This window comes from Mixophyes fleayi, chromosome 4 (assembly GCF_038048845.1).
Source record: "Mixophyes fleayi isolate aMixFle1 chromosome 4, aMixFle1.hap1, whole genome shotgun sequence".
Taxonomy (NCBI): Eukaryota; Metazoa; Chordata; class Amphibia; order Anura; family Limnodynastidae; genus Mixophyes; species Mixophyes fleayi.
In genome coordinates this window covers 312,998,882-313,025,959 of record NC_134405.1, presented here as the reverse complement: position 1 = coordinate 313,025,959, position 27,078 = coordinate 312,998,882, and the positions used below count along the sequence as shown (strand labels likewise).

The window sequence follows — 27,078 nt, the reverse complement described above, 5'->3', positions numbered from 1 at the left end:
GTGCATACAGAACTGATATATCTCACTAATTTGTTCACTGACAGACAACAAGCATATTTCTGACATGATAAATGAGACAGACTCAATACGCAGTTAATGATTTTGGGGTAAGACTCACACAATAGGGCATATCCCAGTCATTCTCACATACGCTATTTCACTGTTGTTGACACAGCAATGCTCACATTCCAACCCAAATTGTTATCCCTCAGAGCTCAGGAAACACCAGTCCTGCTATGTCTACGTACAATAAAGTGCTACATGCGACCGTTATCTGCACTCCAATCGGTGTCTATACGTTTTGAATAGAAACAGAACCTGGGTAATTATCCAGGAAGCTGTAAGCAGATTGTAACAGTATGATAAAAAGTAACAATTAAAGTCATGTTGAAAAAAAACAAAGAAATCATTGCAAGTGATGGATGTATAAACATGGCCTGATACGTAGTTCAACGCTTAATATTCCACTTTTTAGAACCAATCCTAGAAAAGTTACATTGACATCTACTTGTGCGGTGTTATAGGTCCACGTGAATATGTGCAGGGAAGAGTAATAACGTCACTTCACAGCTCCGTCTGCTTTAGCTCCGCTCCCTTCAGTAATCGCAACTGTTCCCTTTTTATCCTGAAATACTGCTCGGGTTAAGCATCCTCTCAGTCTTAATTAATCATTAGGCACATTGGGGCTGTCCTATGACACATGTCATTGTCGTACATTCAAATGTTTTATTACATCAGTAGAACCGTATCTGTAAATATGTTTTCCGGTATAAAGTACCCCCTGGAATGGGCAAATAGCGTCAGCTGAGGAGTGGAAGGGTGCATAGCCACCCCCGCAGAATACAGCATGGGTAGGGGTCCGTCGATGCCGCTGTAGCCTCCTGGGTCCCTGCTCTGCTCCGAAAAGAGGGGAGCTTCTCCTGAGCATGCACGTTCTGGGACATGTGTCACTCAGGAGAGTATCCAGGGAATACTGAGGGGGCCAAGGGGTGGGCCTGGGGTCGAACTCCTGGGCTCAAAACAGTCGCATTCCCTCCGCCCACGGTAGTTGCACCACTGCTGAGGCCCACTCTCTGACGCTTCCAAGGACTGAGTAAGGCTGAGTCCACCCCAAAGCAAGGATTACCTCCGCAATTACTCTCTCAACTCTAACTCAGGGCAACCTCATGGCTCGAAAACTTTGCCAATACATAGACTTTAAGACATCTCCATCCCCAAAAATTAATTATACCATTTTCACATTGCCGCCCCTGCAATATCCCGGGTATGTGAACCCGGGATGGTGCCGGGGGACAAAGTCTCCCACCTCTGCTAATTCCCAGGCCGCCCAAATTCACACTGAACACGGGTCTGCCCAGGTCTCCATGGCAACATCACAAGTGGAGCTTTGATTGGCTCTTCTTGTGATGTAAATTTTTCTTTTCTTTTTTTTATGTTTTCAATAGTTTTCAGTGAGACCCGGGTCTCACTGTTCAGACTGGAGGCTACCCGGCTCGGACCTGGGAAGAACCCTCCAAAAGAAACGGGTCTAATTAGAATTAGCAGGGGATCTGTTCACACTCAGCCCCGGCAATAACCTGGGTTTTTGAGGCAGTGTGAGCGGGGTATTAGTAATAATGTTCCCGGCACAGCACAATCCAACATGCACTACTATTATTAGCTTTGCAGGAAAGTCTATATAGGAAATTATAACACAAGTATCAAGTAATTGCAACACATTTCCAAAATTAACTGAAGCTAAATGTATTAAAGTAACTTTAACACTATTCTCTATTTTGCTTTTGCTGACGCTTCGTCTGGTGGTCAATAAAACTGTATTTCTGAGAATATGCTGCTATTTTAAGACCAGTTTATTTTTTTCCTGTAATTGGCCCCATGTGTGAGCCCACGTGAGGGGAATGCTGGGTAAACACGATCACTGTAATAATCTGGAACGTTGTTAATGTGCAGTTGAGTCTTTTAGTAGAATGTTGCAACTAAATAATCGCTATACCACAGCTTTAACTGTTGCTAGCGCATGCTGATAGGTTCAATGATCCTGTCTCTCCGTTCACAAGGGAGTTTGTTTCTGGGTTTTTTTGTTTGTTTTTTTTTGACCGGGATGGTTCTATTCACAGGATCATTAAACGATGTACATGGCTACAGAACCAGGGGCAAACGCAAGATTTGTAGAGGGGTGTTTCCACACCACGCCGCCAGTGGGCGTGACCAGCATGCATGGGGGCGTAGCTATAATTTTAGACAGTGCTTGTCTGCTCTCCAACTCTCCCTATCCCCATAATATACACGGGCAATGCTGCGTGGACTACTGTTAGGTGCAATCAGCTCTCACTTTTCAAGCAGAGCCGTGTGAAGCGCGGGCAGGGACCAGCCACCTCAATTATACAGTGCCCCAGGCTTGGAGGGGGGGTTCCAGGCACTGGGAACCCCACCCCCTCGGTTTGCCTATGAAAACCTAAAATACAATTTTCTTATCTAAAAAGCTACTAAAAGCATTTACAAATATGTATGCAGCATCACCCATCTCTACATGATTTTACATATCTATTATTTCATACTTGCCAACATGGGCAAGATGATTCCCGGGAGGTCCGAGTTGCAGGTGGGTGTGTGGGGGCGGGGCTCGAAGAACTGCGTCATTAGCCCCGCCCCCAAAATGGACTTCACTACTATAGACCAATAAAAACAGGGGGCGGGGCCACAATGACGCGTCCATGATGTCACTAGGCCTCGCCTGCTCCGTCTAGTTTACACAGCCGGCCAGAATCAGGGAGAATTGCCTGCCCTCCCGGAATTCCGGGAAGACTCCCAGAAATTCGGGTGTCTCCCGGACATTCCGGGAGAGTAGACAACTATGATTTATTTATGATGATTTTTAATGTAACGCCAATATATAATGCAGCGCTGTACAGAGGATATTTCATCATCCACATCAGTCCCTGCTCCACTGGAGCTTACAGTCTAAATTCTCTTACACACACACACATACTAGGGTCTAATTTTGTCAGCAGCCGATTTACCTTCCAGTAAGTTTTTGGACTCTGAGGAAACTAGCGCACCCAGAGGAAACTCAGGCGAACACGAGGGGAACATACACACTCCACCCTGGTTGGATACAAACACATGGCCCCAGCACTGTGAAATAACAATGCTAACCACTGTGCCACCAGGCTTCACATTATATATGGCCTGTGCTGGACTACACACTGCTGTCCTCTCTTACCAGAGATTCTGCCTACAGTGTCCTTTAAAGGGATAATTGACAGGACGTCTGCTGCGCATATGAAAAGTTCTTCCCAAACAACTTTATCTGAAATATCTTAAATTCTGATAGGATCTTAAAACATACTTGCCAACATTTCTTCTTTGGCTTCAGGGAGATCCCGGAGGAGGTGGGTGTGTGGGGGTGGGGCTTGACAAATCGCATCATTTTGGCCCCGCCCCTAAACGATTCGCACAATTTGGGCCAATTACAGCAGGGGGCTGGGCTAAGATGACACAATATTTTCATCATTAAGCCCCGCCCCCACCACTTGTCTATTGCGGGGGCGAGAACCAGGAGGTTGCCCTGCTTTCCTGGGAGGTCTCCCAGAAATGTGGGAGTCTCCCCGACATTCCGGGAGCATAGGCAACTATGCGTTAAAGAAAAGCAGCTAATGAATCTCTAGAGACTGAAGTGTCTTTTACATTTCTGTCTCCATTACTGAAGTCATGTTGTCTTACCTGTCAGTCTTTGATTACATCTTGGTCTCCATGAAAATGGCCACCTCCATAGGCATCAATACATGGATATAGAACACAATTTGTGAACTGTCATCATGCCACAGATGGCAAAGCCAACCAAGTCTTGTACTGGCTCAGCATCAGGGAGAATGCCAGACTCTTCAGGGAGTGAGGGAGATCACTCCTATTTCAGGCAGTCTCCCTGACATTCAGGGAGAGTTGGCAAGTATGTCTTAAAACTTGTACATATGATTGTCAATGTTATTAGCTCTTTTATACCAGTATTGTCTTTAATATTTATTGACCACAATTGACAATTACTTTGGTCAGCAATCACGAGAGAGTCATACCTCCCGACAGACCCAAGTTCCCAAGTATGAAGGGGGCATGGTATTTTTAGGAAATGGGTTTATATATGGCCTCATTTATCCGGATTTTACAATTGGGAGTTATGTGATCTACCTATGTTTTCCCCTTGGGGAACCTGAAAAGGTCAATCAGGGAATAAACTAAGCCAAAAGCGGGATGGTTCCTCTTTTTCTCCATTTGCCTTTTCTATAGTGAAATAGCTGCAGCAAAAAGCTCTTGTTTCCTGTTTATAAATAGGGTGAACTTTACGTTCCTACATGTGTTTTGCAAAACATATGGCCATAAATCATTCTGTACAGGGAGCCTCATTTTTTAATGCAAGCTGCCAGACTCGCTGCATAGCCAAGGTTAAGATGAAATAGTATACATAGACTTCAATGGAACAGTGCCTCCTAGTGACCAAACTTGTATAATACAGCTCCATGGACACTGATGCTTCCTCAGTTATACTAGGGAAGTAATGGGCAACCCAATACACTTCAAGGGCAACTATGCATATGGTAAATAAACATTATTTAGACTTATTAATAACATGGTACAAGGCTGAGTGGTACACCGTAACAGCCAATCACATTTCAGTTTTTAGCAGGCTAATTAACTGTGCACATGTTCTACTAAGTAAAACCACTATTAGACAATATTATACAGTATATCCAAGTCTGAGTATTACTGAGCTGACTATTATGCTTAAAATAAGTGCTTATATTTCACAAAATAAGTCCACCATGCTTTCTTTCATTCCCCTATAGCAGGCTGCCATGTTAGGAGGGAGGTGCTTCTCTAACAAGCAGATTTGCTTTGCAGAAATACACTGTTTAAATTGGTTGATTCATACACAGGGGCGGGACCAGTGATGTCCCAGCAACTCAATTCAACTTTATGACCTGTACCAAATGCCAATAGGTCACTGTCCTAAAGATGTGGGCGGAGCTTCAGTTGTCTATGATGAAGTGGTGAGGTAATAGCTTAATTTTTAACAGAGCTCCTGTGTTATTTAAGTTTAAACTGAAAAATATATTTGACCTTAATGGTACATATCTAACATTTTTGAGGTTTAGTGGTCCTTTAAATAAGCCCTATTGCATTTGAATAAATTAAAATGCAATACAATAGTCCTTTCATGAGTAGGCTTTTGAATACAATAATTGCTAAGTAAGGAAGTAGAGGATAAACACAGTTCTATGGAGAATAAAAACCATTTTTTAAATGAGCATGAATGCTGTGGACTTATATTACATTCAGCCTGCAACCAATAAGGAATAATATATACATGCATGCCCTATCTATATAAATACTGTACAGACTGTACTGTTCCAAGGTATAATTATTGAGGCAAAAAGGAAATAATGGATATGCCATTAGTAATAAATTAATTAGAACGTCTGCTTCCTTTACAAGATCCATCCACAGTTAGTCAGTTTATCCTTTTTGCATTTATTCATTTTTTTATTTTTTTTTAGCACAGCCAAAACCTAAACTAAACAGCATAACCTAAACTTCCCTTAACAACCCTGTGATTTAGCACAACCAAGAACTATAGAATATCAGAAGACTCCGTTGCTTTGCTAAAGAGCATAATTTTACCTCAAAAATGCGGGATGAAAATAAAACGCCACCACAAACAATGCAAAATACTGTATTTTTTATGTCTCTTTTGAGGCAAACAATTTGAACTTGACATTTTTCTCCTTCCTTTTCGTCACGGCCAAAACCTCTGTGTTTGTATTGGCTGCAGGGATACGTAGAGAGAGAAGCAGGACACAGCTTGGCTGTTACAAGTACTGCCAGCGCCTTGATCCAAATCCTGCAATTCACTACATGATAAAAGGCTGTTTGGAGACATTGGTAATTACACTAGCTTAAAATAATAGATGGGTATTAGGGGGCTTTGCAGCTGACATTTCTAATTATAACTGCAAATATCACTAATGTCCCTGGGCTCTGTTTACTACACGCAGATAAGTCCTATCCTCTGCAAAAACGGGTGGCTTCTCCCCGTTTATCAGGGGGTCTCTTGCCGGCGGTAGATCATACTTGCCTACTTTTGGCAAGTTGTTCCATGGGAGAGGGGTGTGTCTAGAGGGTGGGAGGGGGCGGGACGCGTCATCTGGCCCCGCTCACTGCAACAAATATGCCGTTTTGTTGCGGGGGTGGGGCCAAAATGACACGATTCACCGCGAATTGCGTCATTTTAGCCCTGCAATTGCGGGATGCTGGGGACTTGCCAGCTCTCCTGGGAGTTCGTGAGACCGACCCGAATTTCGGGAGTCTCCCGGACATTACTAGTTGGCAAGTATGCGTGCAAGATGGAGATAGCAAAAAAATAACGAATAAAAAATATGCTTTATTATTTGAATATAGCATTTTTTAATTCAGCAATAATTTTAAAATATTTTTTTATTTCGATTTTCTTTACAATTTTTTTTCTTCCAAGTCTGGGCTGTCAGTTCCACTTCGCATGCGCGAACTGGCTACCCGGGTCACACATACGCATACTCACCGTATACTCGCCAGTCCAGTGGTAAGTTAAGTCCATACCTGCCTACTCTCCTGAGAGGCTCACAGAAGAGTAGGCATCCTTCTGGGTCGTGGAGGAGGCAGGGCTTAATGATGCCATTTTGCACCAAACCACTCCCCCTCTATTCAATACAGTGAATTTTGGCATTTTATAGCAGGGGGCGGGGCAATGGTGACACCCCTTCATATTCGTGTCACATGACCAGAGGGAAGGTTTTAAAAGTGGACAGAAATGGCTAAGTCTTACCGGTGACAGCTAGTATCGCCGGGCAGCTGAATATCAACTTCCCCAGCTATATTTTATTATTGCGTTGCGGCAATAATTTATTTTCTAAGTGTCTCATGACTCAGTGACATCACTACTTCCTAGTGATTTGATAGGCTGTGTATTAGATCTGATCACAAAATGGCTGCCTTCTCTACTTGCAGGTAACAGGTATACTTTAAAGAAGTTATGTTATTTAGCTAAAGCTACTGCACCCTGTATTATGTTTGTTTTCTGGCGTGCAAACAGTGTTGCTTTTAAAAGAGAATCTAAGTTTGTTTTTCTCAACGTAAAAATCAGTCTCGGTATTCAATGAGTTACATTCCACACCCTGCTGCACATTCCAGAAATTTATTGGTTTCAGCGTTTGTTTAAATTGCAATTACAGCAGGAAATGGGTTAAATGCAAGTTTATTCAGAGGATAGCTGGTCAATTACTCCCACTTTTAGTCACACAAGGATTTTTCTGTTGGAGAAAACGTCTAGAAAATAACTCAATTACTTTGAGCCACATCATAGGAAATCCATATATGATATTTTTAACAATGAGAAGAAAATCCTTTCTTTGGTTTGACCTCACAATTCTCTGATGTTATATCATAGCTGCCTACTCTCCCGGAATGTCCGGGAGACTCACAAATTTTTGGGAGTTCTCCAGGACTCCCGGAAGAGCAGGGAAACCTCCCGCATTGTGCCCTCTTTGTTGGTGATGTGTGTGGGCGCAGGGCTAAACGCATCATCCTGGCCTAAAGTTTGACAGGCGGTGGGACCTAATGATGTGCGGCCACACACCCATTGTGGAGTCCCCTCCTGGAGATCCTACTGCCAAAGTTGGCACGTATGTGTTATATTCCCGTTTTTTTCCTGATACTTCTTATGTTAATGACTAGAAAGTGGGTGTGGTTTAGTTAATACCACAAGAAAACAACACTTCTATAGAACATTAAACATTATATAGTGGTTCCATAAAAGATATTTCTAAAAACATTTTTAGATTCCTCCTCTCTTAACAATAGTGATCTTTAAATTTTGTTTGGCAAGTGAAAAGCATTATATATGTGTTATCTAATTATATATACATTCCTCCCAAGATTCTAGGCCTATATTACATTCTGTCTAGACAAGTTCATAATTTAAGCGGCCAGCCCCACCAAATGGGTAAGGTATATACTTAACCATTTGGGATGTATTTTCTTAAAATATTGGGGTATATCATACCTAACTTTTTACTCTTTTCCTCGGGGAGACCCCCCGAGGAGAGGTGAAATATGAGGACGGAGGCGGACAGGACACGGCGAATGCGGCATTTTGGCAACGCAATCATGCGAAAGAGTCTTTTTGCTGCATGAAACGGGCCCAAAATGACGTGATTCACTGCAAATCGCATCATTGGAGGCTCCAATCTTGCCCAGGAGAATGTCTACCCAGGAGGCCTACCCAGGATTGGTGAGCCTTTCGGACATTCCGGGAGAGAGGGTAAGTATAAGGTATATAAGATGATATATACATGTCCCTACACAGAGGCGGAACTAGCAATCTGTGGGCCCCGGTGCAGGGAAACGGGGAGGAGGGAACCAGGGACCACAGCTCACTAGTTCCCCATGCATTGGGCCCCATTATCTCCAAGGGCCCTGGTGCACCGTACCTACTGCACCAATTGTAGTTCCGCCACTGTCCCTACATACTAGAGGCCAGTACTCAGTGTGGGAGCGCTGTAAAGAAAATAAAGCCAGTGAATGAGTGACATTATGGGTCTGATTCATGTTCACATGTAAGTCCGTTTCGTTCCGTATCTTGCGTGAAGTAGCACAGCGCATAATAGGAACAGACCTTATACTAACCTAACAGTACAGTATTTTAAATTGCATTGTTTGCCTAAACATAGCAACTCCGGTGCCATAGACCAGAATATTAATGAGTGACAGCATTGTATGTACTGGTAGAAGTATGTTCAGTGTGAAATCATGACACTTGAGAATGTCATCATCATCATTTTATTTATATAGTGCCACTAATTCCACAGCGCTGTACAAAGAACTCACCCACATCAGTCCCTGCCCCATTGGAGCTTACATTCCAAATTCCCTAATATACACACGCACTGAGAGACTAAGGTCAATTTTTTTTTAATAGTGACCAATTAACCTACTAGTATGTTTTTGGATTGTGGGAGGAAACCAGAGCACCCGGAGGATACCCACTCAAATACGGGGAGAACATACAAACTCCACACAGATAAGGCCATGTTCGGGAATCAAACTCATGACCCCAGTGCTGTGAGGCAGAAGTGCTAACCACTAAGCCACCGTGCTGCCCATGTCTGAGTTTTAAGCCCATTGTCTCAGTTATATGGGTTACATAGAATGCTGTGTGTTAACCAAACATTTGCAATTAGGAATTGAAATTAATAAAGGTGCATAATTAATATTCTAATTTTGAGAACAGTGTGAGCCATACCCTTTAAAACTTAAAAAAATAAAACCAACAAATCTAAATGAAAAATAAATAAATAGTAGAAATATTGTGACTCAATCAGCCACAATGTTTTTCTTTCTTTCTGTGTCAACAGCAGCAGGAATGATATATGTCTTGTGCAATGATGGTTGAACATTTCTGACATTCCCAGGAGGACTTGGCATTAGTTGGTTTGAAGCCTGGTTAATCTCTCCCAAAATCTTAAACGATAACTGAGAATATACGGTGGGGGTTCTTTTTTCCTGATGGAAAGGGGTTAACTGAGCTTGAAAACAGAAGTCTGCAGTTTGACTCCATCCCAAAGACGCGGCTTTCCGAAAATATGCGCCGGGCCTGGCTGTTTCTCTGTAACCTGGCAGTCAAGCGGAGAAGAGGCAGGCGAGGAGAGAGAGCTCACAGATTCAACTGCTTTTCATTTAATGCTTTCATTTTCTCTGTTGCAAAGACTTATTAATAAATAATTAATCCGGCTGTTATACTGTCTAGGCCACAGCCATCACCGCCATAAACTAACATACCTCCTGACACTGCAAGAGGGACGCATAAGGGTCACTTTCAAGCATTCATTGGCATATGCACAAAGTAGAAAAATTACCACAAAGCCACTCATGCTGTACTATGCAACAAATACCAAACCAGGACAGTCCTGATTTGAGGGCTCCATCCTGCTCACGGCAATCTTTGTCCCACAGGCTGGAAGGTATATGCTGCCAGGGCCGTCTTTCCCATTGGGCACAATGGGCAGGTGCCCAGGGGCCCTGCAGCCCAGGGGGGCCCGTCGGAGGCAGCAAAAAAAAAAAAACCTGAAAAAAAAGAAGAAAATACTTACCTTGCCATCAGCTGGAGATCCGGCTCCCTCCATGGTCTCCTCCTCCGTCGCGCTCGCAGTGCATGTCGGGCGTGACATCATCACGCCTGCCCGACATCTATTGCGGAGCGCGACGGAGGAGGAGACCATGGAGGGAGCCGCATCTCCAGCTGATCGCAAGGTAAGTATTTTCTTCAGGTTTTTGTTTTTTTTTGCTGCCTCCGACGGGCCCCCCTGGGCTGCAGGGCCCATATATATAATCATTTGTATTTTTTTTGTATATATAGGGGCCCCGGTGCACTGCTGTGCCCGGGGGCCCAAGATGTTCTTAAGAGGGCCCTGTATGCTGCAAGACTGATCTTCCTCTCTCACGTCTCCACATCTGCTGCACCTCTTTGCAAATCCCTACACTAGCTCCCTGTGTCCTCCAGAATCCAATTCAAATTACTCTCCCTTACCTACAAAGCCCTCAACGACACCACCCCTGCATACATCTCAAATCTCATATCAAAATACGCCCTCTTAGACCTACCGCTGACCTGCGCCTTGTCTGGTCTCTGGTATCCACCTCTCAGTCCTGAATTCTCCCGTGCTGCTCCCCACTTATGGAATTCCCTACCACGCTCAATCAGACTTTCCCACAGCCTCCAAATCTTTAGACACTCCTTAAACACCCGTCTCTCTTTTAGAGGTGACCTTATCCTTGATAACACTATTCACACTAATGCACCCATATAACTGTCCCAATCTGCACTCTGAGCCACATTTGCTCCTCTTGTTTCAGCTCTGCCCTCTTCCACTTACAATGTAAACTCTCTAATGAGCAGGGTCCTTCATACCCTTTGTTTACATGTCTGCTTTTATTCTGTCTACCTTGTATGTCCCTGTTTTATGTATATCTTATTTTCCCTACTATACGGCGCTGCGGAGCGCTATGGCACATTACAAATCTACAATAATAATAATAATAAATCACATTCAGTGTTTCTCTGCAGAGGTGAACGGGTGCCACTGGTATGCAACAATGAATGGGTGTTTAAAGGAGGGTGGGGTTCAAAATCAGTTGGCACTGTGATCTGGCACAGTCCCATCACCGTGAGGCCACACAACCTGTCCCGATTAAAGATGCTGCAAAGTTGGGAGTCATATTGGTGAAGCCACACCAGATTGGGTTGATTTGTGCTGGATGTGGGTATGGTCTTTCAGAACAGTGTGTGGCTTAAAGTATCCCGATTTCTAACATTGAAATGTTGGGGGTATGAAGATGCTTATCATTACAGATCTAAATATTACACCCAGTTTGTGAAAATCAACAAAAGCGACATGATCTCTAAATGCAGTTTGAAGGTACCACTACATAATACAAGCGGTAGTAATATTCACAAATATATTTACGCTACTTGGACCTAAACATATTTAAAATAACAAATGCATACTTCATGCTTGCCAACTCTCCCGGAATGTCCGGGAGACTTCTGGATTCCGTGTGGGTCTCCCGGACTTCAGGGAAGTGGGAAGAATTAGGTCCAAAATGACGCGTTTACGTCATTACGTCACCTCCCCCCGGCAGCTCCTGGACGCCATCTAGAAGAAGTTGGCAAGTATGGCATACTTGCACACCAGACTTCGTCTGTTAGCCTAAAGTGATGGATAATATAGGTCAACAGGAACTTTTTCATCTTCCTGGCATTAAAAATAAATTAAAAGAGAGAAAAGAGCAGATATCTTTCTATTCGTCTCTCTCCAAAGCTACAGTAAATAGGGTTACCCAGTAAAAGTCTGAAGAAGTAGGACCCACTTGTGTTTGAAATAAAGTACTCCTGGCATTAAGGGGGGGGGGGGGCTGCTTATGACCGATATAGGGATAATCACATTTCTGGTGTATAATTAGCTATGTGCCTAATTATTTAATCTGAACTCACTATGTCAGTCTGTATAGCACATCTGAAAAGCAACTGACAGTTACTATATCTGGACTGAGATATGTGACTATTTTATCATTTAAATGTACAATAGACCCCGTTCTCCAGTGTTCCATGTGTAGTGCACAATAAAGCCAACAGCTGTCAGTGCTCTTCTCTAATACAGAGACATAGCCAGTGGCTAGCAGACTCCCTGCCGCTAAGCCGTCTGACCGTAAACCTTTTATGAATGTGCCCACGTGGCATTGTGTGTGCCAGGTGGTGTCAGAGGGATCATAGAGTGCTGACTAAGGAGAACGCTAGCTGTCTCTTTCACGCTCTCCCTCTCCGTCCCTCTCTCCGAGGTCAGCTATGAAAGCCGTGAGATGATGGGACAGTGACTGGAGGTAATATTACATAGCAGGGCCAAACCACATCACCGAGGAGGTGACTCTGCAACTGCTGCACCTTACACTGTTATATAACTGTACCAATATAAGGCAAATACTCAGAAGTGAGACTTACAAGATAATATGTTGTTGCAATGCATACGTCTGTGATACCGGCATTCCCTGCAGGTAGTCAAAAGTATGAAGTTTTAAAATAACAAGTTTTAAAATAGCTTTAGGGCTATTCATAGTTTCCTTTGGAAATGGAGGGCAGTGATTCACCAGCCGTAGTTAAGTATTTTAGTGATGCACTGGAAATGTACTAAACACTGCTGACTTTAGACCAAATATAGTCCAAAATGGCAAAAACGGGATCTGCACACCCAGGGTGATTTACTAACAAAGGGTCTGATTCATTAAGGATCTTAACTTGAGAAACTTCTTATTTCAATCTCCTGGACAAAACCATGTTATAATGCAAGGGGTGCAAATTAGTTTTCTGTTTTGCACATGAGTTAAATACTGACTGTTTTTTCATGTAGCACACAAATATCAACTTTAAATTTCAGTGTACAAATAAGCTATCAAGTATTTGTGTGCTACATGAAAACACAGTCAGTATTTAACTTATGTGCAAAACAGAATACTAATTTGCACCCCTTGCATTGTAACATGGTTTTGTCCAGAAGACTGAAATAAGAAACTTCTTAATTTAAGTTTCTTAATGAATCAGGCCCAAAGTATGTAAGTTCACCATACCTGTCTACTCTCTAGAAATGTCTAGGAGACTCTGGAATTTCACAGAGTCCTCCCGGATTCCCGGGAGAGTAGGTAGGCCACTCTCCTGGATCCTGCGTCACCTTATTCAGAAGTGGGTGGGGCCTTGATGATGTCACCATGGCTCTGCCCCCTGCTGCATGATGATGTGAATCACGCCGTTGTGCAGCCGGGGGCCCAGGCAGGTATGATGCATACCAGGTCGCCACGTCTCTTGGACCTTCCCCCTGGGATCTCCCGGAGGTGAGATCCAAAAAGTAAGTCTGTATTGTGAAGTATCCCTTAGCAACCAGTCACACTGCTGTCACGAGCAAGAACGCTCTCCTTACCCTTAGTCTCTTGTCTGCATCTTATCCGTCAACCGAGTATGTCCACGTTCGGGTTCTATGCTTTGTTTTTGTGGTGCCTTATAAATAAACAATAATGATGATGAGATCGCTTGCTGGTGGTTAATATCCCTTAGCACTTTGTTAATAAGTAACCCACTTATGTATATAAACAAGTGGGTGCCACGTGCTGGAAGAGCCATGTTCAGGGGACCTCTCGTAAGGGGGCAGTATTTCATGTGGCACTGGGCATCAGCATTTAGCATAACGGTGCAGTGATAATAACAAGCATCAATGGAAGAGCTAAAATAGGCTGATCCATGATAAGGTAAATAAAACATTATTTAGCAGGCACCTCTCCCCTCCTCCAGCCTCCTTTCATGAATCACATACATCATTCTTCCAGATCTTTACAAGGCCCACATGGGGAATTGATAAGTAGAACAAAGCCGGGACTGCAGGAGCCGCTTACATGGAAAAACGTAAAATGTGTCTTTTTTTAATTTACATTTTTCAAACATGAAAGTGATGGCAGCTCAGTATGTTAGGCAGCAGGTGCCCTTAATCAATGCTATGATGTAAATAAAGAAAATTCATTTAGACTTTTGCAACTGAGCGGTTCCTGGTGCGCTGACTCTCCTCTTATCTTAAGCTGGTGTATGGATTCTCAAACTCACATGAAAGTCCTGGGGGTATATTTACTAAACTGCGGGTTTGAAAAAGTGGAGATGTTGCCTATAGCAACCAATCAGACTCATTAGTTATCATTTATTTAGTACATTCTACAAAATGACAGCTAGAATCTGTAAATATACCCCCTGGTAATAATTCTGACTTGAGTACTCATAAGTGAGTTAGAGAGGTCCTTGTATTTGCATAGTGTATGTGGCATTGAGCTGGGTAAATGGAAGGGTTTATTGGGTGAGAAGAGTTATTACATCATCTGCAGATTAAGAATAAGGCAGATACTTAATTATAATAGATTATGGGCAGCACAATGGCTCAGTGGTTAGCACTTCTGCCTCACAGCGCTGGGGCCATGAGTTCAATTCCTGACCATGGCCCTATCTATGTGGAGTTTGTATATTCTTTCCGTGTTTGCGTGGGTTTGCTCCGGTTTCCTCCCACACTCCAAAAACATACTGGTAGGTTAATTGGCTGCTAGCTCTGCTCTGGGTATGCCGCTTGACCTCCCTGCACCGTACAGAGGAGGTCACCTGACACTGAAGTCGGCTGCCCCCGTTCTGAGAAGATCAGGAACAGGCGGTTGTTGCTCACGAATGAATGGGTTAGAGAAGAGATCAGTAAGAGAGGAGTGAAAATTTGTACAACTCCTGTTTGTCTACAGAACAGTCCATTTTGCAGAAGTGCAAAGTCGCAGCGTTACAATCAGTTCCATTCCGTCTGTATTGGTAAATACGTATGTTGCTGAATTTATAGTCTATTCATAGAGCTGGGATGACGATGGTCAATGTATTCTGCTGTGTGGTATGGGGAACTGAAGGCCCAAATCTGGGAAGCCATCTCACGCATGTCCATACCCCCAGAGCCTGGCCCGTTTAACCCTTACCACTCCGTGCCGGTATCGCAAATTTTCTTGCTAAATTGCAGCAGTAAGTAATTTTAAAAAAAAACCTTATTCAAAAATAGGTCCTAATGTTATTTAATAACTCTGGGAAATAAGATAGCTAAGGGATCGTATTCCAGGAAAGTTTAATGATCGATTCACACCATTTTGTTATATTTCTTTCCAGTTCGTACAACTGCTGAGGGACGTCTAAACACCCTATTCAATAACTGCAGGTTCACTGACATATAAGTGAAGGACTGCTGTGTTTCTAAACATTGTTCATACAACTGTGTGCCAAGCAACTTTGTTTGCATTTAGGATTATGTACCGCTTCTGAGATTACACCACCTGAGCAGCCATAAAAGTCTGGTGTGTTAACTGCTTGCTCTGCCACCACTTGCACATAAAAGACACCAGACACGCCCCCTCGTCTGCTCAGACTCCTCCCCTTATGCACATGTTTGTTCAGATTTACACAGCCACTGTTTTGTTTTACGTGCATCCAATAAGAGGCAATAATAGCACAAGCCTATCTATCTATCTATCTATCTATCTATCTATCTATCTATCTATCTACCTATCTATCTATCTATCTACCTATCTATCTATGTCATATCTATCTATCTATGTCATATCTATCTATCTATCTATCTATCTATCTATCTATCTATCTATGTCATATCTATCTATTTATCTATCTACCTATGTCATATCTATCTATCTATCTATCTATCTATCTATCTATCTATCTATCTCATATCTGTCTATCTATCTATCTATCTATCTATGTCATATCTATCTATCTATCTATCTATCTATGTCATATCTGTCTATCTATCTATCTATCTATCTATCTATCTATGTCATATCTATCTATGTAATATCTATCTATCTATCTATCTATGTCATATCTATCTATCTATCTATCTATCTATCTATCTCATATCTATCTATCTATCTATCTATCTATCTATCTATCTATCTATCTATCTATCTATGTCATATCTATCTATCTATCTATCTATGTCATATCTATCTATCTATTTATCTATCTATCTATGTCATATCTATCTATCTATCTATCTATCTCTATCTATCTATGTCATATCTGTCTATCTATCTATCTATCTATGTCATATCTATCTATCTATCTATCTATCTATCTATCTATCTATCTATCTATCTATGTCATATCTGTCTATCTATCTATCTATCTATCTATCTATCTATCTATCTATCTATGTCATATCTATCTATCTATGTCATATCTATCTATCTATCTATCATCTATCTATCTATCTATATCATAGTTGCCCACTTTTTATTGTTGCCCACAGGGCAGAAGCAAACTTACCTACTCTCTGAAACTTGTTTCCGGGAGAGGGGCGTGACTGGAAGGCAGGAGGGGGCTGTGTGCAGCCAAACGCGTCATTTTGGCCCCGCCCTAGCGACGGAAATTACGTTTTCACATGGGGTGGGGCCAAGATGGCGTGATTCACCGAGAATCGCGGCAAATGACGCAATTCTCGGTGAATCGCACCATTTTAACAAGGGAATTCCGGGATGCGGGAGAAATGCCAACTCTCGCGGGAGCCCGGGAGACTGACCCGAATTTCGGGAGTCTCCCGGACTTTCCGGGAGAGTTGGCAAGTATGGGCAGAAGGGGGCTGGTATCCTATTCTCTCCTTAACCACACATGTACTATGTTCGGAATTTAGCGAAATGAAAATATTGACATACATTTCATCCATGCCATAAAATCCAGCCTGTGAAAACAGATGTTTAGTTTCTCTAAAGCTTCAATTATAGCTCAAGCAAGAGGTGGCAGCTACAGGAAAAGCTACAGAAGACGAAACCTGCCCCCCTCCCACCTCTGTACACACACTGCATCGTTAATGGTGAATTCTCTATAGACGACTTAATCTACAACAAACAGCTGAGACTAATGAGCAAGATGAAGGGGTAGGCTTGCATCATAGAAAGCCCTGGGACTGGCGCGCTCGCCACCTTACCCACGCCTCTCAGAGATCCTGGGGCTCGCTACAGTATAACTACAACAGCTGCCTCTTCTTCCAAGCCATGCCCAATTTCCATTGCATGAGGCACACACATAACCATGCACATACTGGTATCATCTTACCAAAGGCATAAACAGGCACAAAAAAAATGAATACTTGTCAACATTAACAAAGTAAAAACACATGGAAAAACAGATGCATACATACAGAAACTTGAATGGAGCCCAGCACTGAGATAAGCTCTAGCAAGGAGTACTCTAAAGACTCGGGAAGATATATAGAAGCCTTTCACACGTTCACCATAAATGCAGATTTAGCCCAAATTCCAAAATACCCATGAAGAATATGTGATGAGTTAACGGGCATACGTATAATCGGGAATGGAAAGCGCTGAGATCCTACTTTTACAAGGGCGTGGGTTAAAAAAAAACATCATTTTACATTACATTGCGTTATCAAAGGCACATTGACAATAACATGGGAATAGTCACCCATTATAGCAAATGTGCGTGGTTTAAAAATGCGCATATTTAAAAAATCCACTTGCTCATGCAGGTATGAAAGGGCTTGTCATCATACACAAACATATAGAGGGATCAGACACAACAAGTCTTACTAATGACAATAGGCACAAACACAACTCCCACTTAGCAATCCCATAGACACAGGAGATAGAGGAAATATTAGATTGTAGACTATTTGCCTCCCACACTTTGTTCTTCCTCATCTGTAATCAAGGTAAAGAGCTTTAAAGCAGATTAAGATATTAGCAGGGACAATATTAGAGAGTGAACAAAGATATGTATATAAGCACAAAACATGCAAACAGTAACATTGAGAATAATAATAATAATAATCATAATAATAAACATTATTAACTATAACACACCAGTGTGTCTCAAACAAATGATGCCAACACCTAACATTGTCATCTAGATTGTGTCCCTACCAGTACGATCAAGCAGAGTACTATTATAATAATTCAAGTTAGAGCAAATGTCAAAACTTCAAAACATAAACTTCCATCAAGATAACTGGTAACATCTGCTAGCCATCTATGAAGACGACTTCAACTATAAACAAAATGATAAAAATTAGCTACAAAGCCAATGCCTTTCTCCAGTAAGTACTTGACATGTATGTTAGCTAAGTCATACATGTAAAAGAAACATAATTAAAGTAATTTTAGCATACATAAAACGAAGAAGATTTAAAGGGGAGAGTATCGGGTTTATTTTGGGTGGCTGTTAGTAGAACACCTGGCATTCTTCTTTTTTATAGTTCGAGAGGGGAAACTGGTCAAAAAAATTGGAAATTTTAAAAATCCTATACTTTCCCTTTAACCGTTTCCAGACCAAACATTATATTTAGATGTCATATGGTTTTGTTATGGAGCGGAACTTTGAGAATTTATGTTTAACTCATGTATATTTTGTGCCCACATGTGATCCGGTATAAGACGATAGGTTAAGAGGTTTACACGAGCATTCTAAACTTTTGCTGATGCCTGCTGGGAGTTGTGGTTCATCTGAAGAGTCACAGATTGCCTAAAGCTGAGCAACAAACGACAGACATCTCTCAGTTCTGTTCCTACTCACCACACCTGTTGCATCTGCACACAGCACCTCTCTCACCTCTGGTAGTGTCTCTGTCATCTGAGGCTGCCTCTCTGTCAGTCTGCGCTAGCAAGCACTAGAGTTGCTTCATTTACCAGCACTCCCCTCCTTTGCTAAGTGCAGACGGATTGGATGTCTCATAGCTGCTCTGCAACTGGCTGTGTCTGTCAAAATACCTCTTCTCACCACACTGACCAGGGCCTGCTGACGCAGTCATCCTGTTCCCTACCTCTCTGTCTCCGATTTTAACTCTCCTTTCTTCCTCTTTTTTTGATATAATCCTAATATTCACCAAAACTTTTATGAACAGTGTTTTTTTTAAACATATTTTCCTCATGTTTTACATTTTATTTATTTTTAGCTTTAACCAATATTTTTGTCAATCCATTTACCATTTACATACTTTACTTCTTCTTTCCTACAATAGCTTGAGTTCTGTTCAGAATTTACAGCTATGCTGGTTTCCATTGTGCGTGTAGTGCTTGTCGTCTGTGCACATTGCTGTTCGCCTGTCTCGTCCTATCTTCCTCCTCTGTGGCTATGACACACCTATGAACACCTCTGCTTCCTCTCTTCTCTCTCACACACACAAAAAGACTCTTACATTCCTGGGCCAATATTACAAACATAAGATAATGGCTGGTTACAAGTTGCGAGCTGCCAGCTTATTTGAGGTAGAAGAGATTAAGTGGTCAGGTGAAGTTACGGGCATTGTGTATGTCTCATTCACAGTTTGGAATTTCCCTCGGTGCCAATGTACCACACAATTTACCTCAGTGAGTTCATTGTACATTATATTAACACAGTGTAGTACAAGTCTCTGTATGTTTCCTTTACTAAAAAGTTGGCAAGCTCTTTGGAATACTTGTTGTTTCACCAATGTTATAGTTCTGAATTGAGCGTATGACTGTCACAGAATTGCAGAGATGGCCGCTAACCGGTATTAGCGCAACTGAACAGGGAGGGGAGGAGTCTAATGTACCCCCGGTATTCACCAGGGACACCCGCAAGGGAGTTTGGGCTTAGCTGCAGAGGGTGCGCATCGCGCTTCTCCGAGACAATCACCGGTGTAGCGACAGTAGTAGACAGACGTAGTCAGGCGGTCCCGGTCAAAGCCAAACGAGCAGAGCTGTGCACAGGGAGGATCTAGAGAGTAGTCAGGTCAAGCCAAATAGTCAAATCAGCCGAGCAACAAGGTACCAAATCGTAACACAGGAGAATAGTAGGGAGAATAGTTGGCAGCACAGTGGCCTAGTGGTTAGCACATCTGCCTCACAGCACTGGGGTCATGAGTTCGATTCCTGACCATGGCCTTATCTGTGTGGAGTTTGTATGTTCTCCCCGTGTTTGCGTGGGTTTCCTCCGGGTGCTCTGGTTTCCTCCCACACTCCAAAAACATACTGGTAGGTTAATTGGCTGCAATAAAAAAAAAAATTGACCCTAGTCTCTCCCTCCCTCTGTCTGTGTGTGAGTGTGTGCCTATAGTAGGAAATTTAGACTGTAAGCTCCAATGGGGCAGGGACTGATGTGAATGAGTTCTCTGTACAGCGCTGCGGAATTAGTGGCGCTATATAAATAAATGATGATGATGATGATGATGATGATCAAGCCGAGTCAGAACTGAAGAACACTGTAACAGAAGTAACAGGAGACGCTGGAGTAGGGAGTGAACCAATGCTTTGGCACCCTAATGGTGCCAGGGGACGCTATATAAACAGTAAAGTGCACTCTGATTGGGTGAAGGAGATTCTGCGGTCAGACAAGCTGACAGGTGAGCGGGTAGAGCACGAGTCAGCTGGGCATACACACGCACAGCGTGCAAGGCAACGGGACACGACTGTCGGGGGAATTCAGGCACTTAGTGTCAGTGCGAAGATGGCACCTGACAATGACAAGCCATTGGTACTATTTGTCCTTGTCTCACAAGGTACATGCTAAGCTGCGCATATATCCCTGACTTTTGCCTATATTCCTCATACAGCCTGGGGGGAGAGTAGATTAACCAGCCACACCGTGCTGAGCTTCCTCCTAGCTGCCCAAATTACTTCACCTTGCAGTGCTGGAGAACAACGTTTACACAGTGGTGGAACTACCATTGGTGCTACAGTGCACCAGGGCCCAGCGAGAACCAGCGAGCTGTTGGTTCTCTCCTCCCCGCTTCCCTCACCGCTGCATTTACATATTGTGATCCTTTATATTTAAGTATATTTTACCTCATCTGTTTCACATTTTCTGCCTAAATGATGTCACCGAACAAGAGGGCATGGTCTATGTCTGTAGTACTTACAGAGAGACAGACAAACAGACAGACAGACAGAGGGATTAGATGAGTATTTCCTGCTTTTGGCAAAAAACAAGAAAGGTTTTTCATCCTGTGGTACCCTGGCCTGGGGTACTGCAGACAGATTCAAGCCTATTAAACTAAACTGAAAATGACAGTTACTGTTTTATTACGTGTTTACATCTGAGCATATTCGTCAATGAAAACTGACAAAAAATGCATCCGTCATAGAGAACACCGATCCCTATGATAACTGCCCTAACATCCAGCTATAAAGCAGAATAGCCAGTTTGTCAGTGCTTCTATCCAGTAGTTGCTTCACTTATTACAACAAGGCAGCTTTACTACTACACTAATGTATTTACACATCACTCTAGTGCAGCATCCGTTTACCACCACTGTGCTGTGCAGGGAAGCAGTCAATGGGTCATACCTCCCAACTTGCCAAGGGGCAAAGTCCGTGGGCGGGCTAGAGTCCTCAAATCAGGACTGTTCTGCCTATATTGGGACATTTAGGAGGTATGCTTTTAAGTGAGTATTGCTTACATATAGTGGTGGTTGTCATCAATATCAAATCTCTAGGATATATTGCACCAATGTGGCATGAAGCTACCTCCACTGGGTATAGACGACAGGTACACTTTACCTGTCACCTGGAAGGCTAGTGACACACTGGTATTTTGAGTGCTCACGTGTTTTAGCACCAGACATCTAGCGTTTCCACCCACTGTTTACCTGCACATACACTATAAGGACAAAAGTATTTGGCCACACCTGTTAATTATCGAACTGAGGTGTTTCAATCAGACCCATTGTGATACAAAGTGGGTCATTCTGAAGAGCTCAGTGACTTCAAGCGTGGTACTATGATAGGATGCCACCTTTGCAATAAGACGGTGCGTGAAATTTCATCCCTGCAGGATATTTCACGGTCAACTGTAAGTGATATTATTAGAAAGTGGAAGCGTTTAGGAACAACAGAAATTCAGACACGGAGCAGAAGAACACGATCACACAGCGGGGTCAACATATGCTAAGGCGCATGGTGTGTAAAAGTTTCCAATGCTCTGCTGATTCCATAACTGCAGAGTTCCGAACCTCCACTGGCATTAATGTAAGCACAAAAACTGTGCGGCGGGAGCTTAATGGAATGGGTTTCCATGGCCAAGCAGCTACATGCAAGCCTCACATCACCAAGACCAATGCCAAGCGTTGGATGGAGTGGTGTAAAGCACACCGACACTGGACTGTGGAGCAGTGGAAACGTGTTCTGTGGAGTGATGAATCACACTTCTCTGTTTGGCAGTCAGATGGATGAGTCTGGGTTTGACGGATGCCATGAGAACATTACTTGCCTGACTGTATTATGCCAACTGTGAAGTTTGGTGCACAAGGGATAATGGTATGGTGTTGTGTTTCAGGGATTGGGTTAGGCCCCTTATCTCCAGTGAAGAGCAATCTTAATGCTTCAGCATAATAAGTCATTTTGGACAATGCTATGCTTCCAACTTTGTGGTAACAGTTTGGGGAAGTCCCTTTTCTATTCCAATATGACTGTGCCCCAGTGCACAAAGCAAGGACTACAAAGCCATGGTTTGAGGAGTCTGATGTGGAAGAACTTGACTGGCCCGCACAGAGCCCTGCCCTCAAACCCATCAAACAATTTTGGGATGAACTGGAACGGTGAATGCGAGCCAGACCTTCTCATCCAACATCAGTGCCTGACCTCATAAATGCTCTACAGAATGAATGGGCACAAATTCCCACAGAGACACTCCAACATTAAAGTACATGATTTGAATGCAATGTCATTACAGTCCCTGTTGGTGTAATGGTCAAGTGTCTGAATAATTTTGTCCATAAAGTGTAACATGCAGTGTAAATACTGAGTTCCTGGCTCTATTAAAGGCGCTGGGCTTCCATGGCAATGCAATACAGAGAGTAAGAGTCCACAAAAGTGATGACCAGTTAGACCTCGGGTTAATCGGGTTAATCCGGCCCTGGTCAGAGGGCCGCCCATGTGGCACTGGTTGCCTATCACTGGTCTACGTATTGTGACACGTATCCACCATCATTAGTCTGCGCACAGCTTCTCTCATCTGACACTTGGTTCATTGATTTCTTGCCTCAGTTTTCCTTCTATCCATTCAAACCTGAGCATCTATTTATATGATTCATGTTTATACAGAACAGCTGACGGCTGATCCACCTGAGATCTCTGAGGTCATTGTACTCAGACGCGTGACTGGCCTCTCCTCTCACACATCACCTCACTAACCTGCTGTACAAAGTACTAACACATACACAGAGAAAGAAAGACTTTCTGAAACGTATGTTGGTAATATGATGAGCCAGTGGGAGCTGTCTATATGTAGCAAATATGGTGTCTGAAATTGAGCCTTGCTAAACCTCTGAAAAGAAGACAGTCATTCAATACATTGTAACAGGGAGTTTATCTTAAAACGAAGTGATTACAGCATTAAAATGTCTATTCGGGTCAAAGCATCTTAAATATAGGAAAAAGTGCCTAGGTTTATGTAGCAATACAGAGGTGTCTGCAAAGAGCCAGAAGTTTGCAACAGCCAATGGGAGGAGTTAGACGGAGAAACGGTTTTTGAGATGAGGGTCTCAACACATTTTGCACCTACTAGATGCGCGTTTCTAGGATTATCTACTTCCCTGCAAACCTAGACCCACTTATTATGGATACATCTCCAGTGAACAGAGAGAAGGGCATTTGGATGATATGGGCCGAGCATCTAAAACCAACCGCTCCGTCGGTTTGTCGGTTGCACCATCTAGGCAACCGAGGCGTTTTGAGCAGCCCACTAGCGCGTTTCATAAATGGGGTCCAGTGTCCGGGACAAATCTTATAATCTTAGAAGTATAATCTCCGAAAGGTCTGGCTTCTCTAGTAACGGTCTGTAGTCACAGCCTTTGTTACTGACTGTCACAGAATACCAATATACTGTAACATTTTTAATTGCCATTGTAAAGAGAGGATCAAGCAGAATGGAGTGATTGTAAGAAGTCACCTGGAGCAACAGACTTCCCTTAAGAACTGCAAGTGTTCATGAGATAGGAGGCATAGGTGCCGAGTGTCTGTAGTTTTCAGAGGTAGCGCTAGGTTTTCAAGCTTTGTTCCTGAAAACTTTTACATTTCTATTTTTTTAATACTGAAGAAAGAGAACAGTACAAATTATCTTATGTATGTTAAGGTGCATCCTATATGTATTCTGATACTGCTGAGCACACCTCAGATCAATGGAACAAGGGTGCATAAAAAGCCTACCTACCTACCTACCTACCTACCTGTCTGGGTGTCTACTGTACTTTTATGTTACATCTTCTTGTTAGTACTAATTTGTTTGTCATGTACATTACATACCTCCCAACTGTCCCAAATTCATCCTGATTTTAAGGCTCTGTTCCTCTGTCCAACCCGCGGACATATTTGTCCCATGGGTGGGAACATTTGGCGGTATCTACCGTTCACTCTGTTCTGCACAACGGGCGCAGCACACCTGCTATTGTTGCGTGCTGCAGTGTTTGGAGGGGAAGGGATATTTCTAAGGGGCAGTCTATCGGTCACGCCACCTATCCCGATGCTGGGTACTGAAATGTTGGGAGGTATGCTATTGTAATGTACTGCATGCAATGTGTGACATAAGCAAACACATGCTTATACTGAGCATACATAACTCATTTGGCACAGAAAACATTATCAGGGATATATAAATGAAAATCGGCACACAGGAAACAAGATAGTGTTACCCACAACAACCAATAAGATGTTAGCGGCCATATTCAGCCATCACAGATTTTTCTTGTGCACCAATCTTCATATCCCGCTCTATCTCTACGCTTACTAATATAAGTCCTAAAATGATTCATAAGCCACAGTAAACTAAAGGATAGATCCATCTAGTGGCCAAATTATCACAGCACGCAGTTTATTGTTTGTTATTATAAGTGACTAAGACAACTATTTTGGCGGGACATTCCTGATTCACAGACCTCAAAAGGGGTGGAGCTTATATGAAAGTGGGCCGAGTTTCTCCCAAACGTGGGCGTTTCTGAGTGAATAGGAGTGGGTGTGGCCAGCTCCGGGGGTGAGCTAAATTTGTCCTAATTTTGTATGAAAAAAGTATTGCTTCACAGACTAAGGCACCTGTTCATCAACAGAGCCCATGGCGATGAAGCGGATTTTGCCGCTTTGCCAGACCAGTGTTTGCTGATGTGCTCATGTGTGAGCTGGCTTTGTGCCTTCAGTTCCACGAGTTAAAAAGTATTTTTTTTTTATGATTTGAATCCATTATGGCAGGGGTTATCGTCAACAACAGCAATATTAGTGGCAGCGCTAATCGTTTTATGTAAAGAGCGAATCAAAAAATAGCCCTATGGCTTGAGAAAATTCATGCTATCGCTGGCAACAGGGCTGTTCAAATAAAATAACAATATCAGAGACGCTCCTGAATAGATCATTTGGTAAAGTACTTCACCACATCATCTTCATTTATTTATATAGCGCCACTAATTCCCCAGCACTGTACAGAGAACTCACTCACATCAGTCCCTGCTCCATTGGAACTTACAGTCTAAATCCCCTAACACACACACAGATAAAGACTAAGGTCAATTTTGATAGCAGCTAATTAACCTACTAGTATGTTTTCGGAGTGTGGGAGGAAACCGGAGCACCCGGAGGAAACCCACGCAAATACAGGGAGAACATACAAACTCCACACAGATAAGGCAATGGTCAGTGGTCAGGAATTGAACTCATGACCCCAGTGCTGTGAGGCAGAAGTGCTAACCACTACGCCACCGTGCTGCACCACATTGCAGTTTGGCCAGCCGAGGCACCGTTGTACTGAAGTCTATAAAAGTTACATTAATGAATGTTTTATACATTGAAAAATAAGTTTATATGTCAAGAAACTAATGCTTGCGGGAATAGCTAAAAAACACAAGGTAGTGAAGAGACATTTCAAATCTTCTTCTCAAAATATTCACCTTTCCTGCATTTGCCCACAAAATTTTGCATACTTTGTTGGTGAAATTCGTCCTTAAGTATTCCAAGTCCTAGCCCCTGTTTTCCCACAGTCCTCAGCGTCCCCTAACAGTGCAGGTTTTCCAGGTGACATATGAAATAACCGGTGGATCTGTTACAATGTGTCAGTCAGTAATGAATGCACCTGTGCTCCAGCAAGGAGATATGGAAAACATGCGCTGTTATGGGGCCCTGAAAACTGGGTTTGCGGAAACACTGTCCTAACCCAACTATACAACTCAGTAGAATGACTTAAATGTTTCTATACATAGAATATAAAATCCACAAAATGCACATTTGAGTTTCACAAATGAGGAAATCAAAAGGGCAAATTTAATTAAGCGCGAAGTGCCCTCGGAAAGGACACGATGACCCTCCGCATTACCGCAATAATGTGGATTTCCGTTAGCCCCACATAGGGTTGTGAAGGGAAATCCGAAATGTTGCAGTACCGTATTAACATAAAAAATGCATAGGCACAATGTTTATCCGCTAATTAAATATGCCCCCAAGATTGTATCGCTGGAACTTTGCACCGCTGATAAATGGCTTTGCTGCAAAACACAATTTGCATGAAATATCTTACATTATATACTGATAAATTGTGACCCGTGATAGATCCTTTGTTAAAAATCAAGTGTCAACTGTTGGTTCTTGCATAGGATAGCCGAACAACTAACGTATGATCTCGTGTGCCCTGACCCCAGTCAAAAACTGCTACTGTCTGAAGCTGGGACCTCAAGTTCAGCCATTAATCTTCACAGCGGGGCGGGAGGGGTGAAGGGGGTGACATCTTAGACTGGTATCTAGCTGCAAGTCTTAGCTGGAGAACAACTGTCTACTTCAGCTATTCCATTGCTGGAGGCATGTTAAGTGTTGACACACCCCTTTGGCAATAAAATGGAAAACTTCACTAGGGAGCCTCTTGCCAAAACATTGTAAACCTGCAGCTATGGATAAACGACAATTCACTTTAACTGTACAGTAATT

General features: G+C 42.8%; 1 protein-coding gene across 2 annotated transcripts in view; it reads right to left on the bottom strand.

Moving 5' to 3' along the window:
• SYNPO (synaptopodin) overlaps positions 1 to 27,078 on the bottom strand; it is a 97,246-nt gene that overhangs the window by 30,492 nt on the left and 39,676 nt on the right. The window contains exon 1 of one of the 2 annotated variants that reach the window (XM_075210065.1): positions 18,742 to 18,940. The exons of the other annotated variant lie outside the window; for it this stretch is intronic. Coding sequence (XP_075066166.1) covers positions 18,742 to 18,793 — 52 coding nt within the window. The 5' untranslated portion in view covers positions 18,794 to 18,940. Of the gene's footprint in view, positions 1 to 18,741; positions 18,941 to 27,078 lie in introns of those variants that run through there. 2 annotated transcript variants of the gene reach the window in all.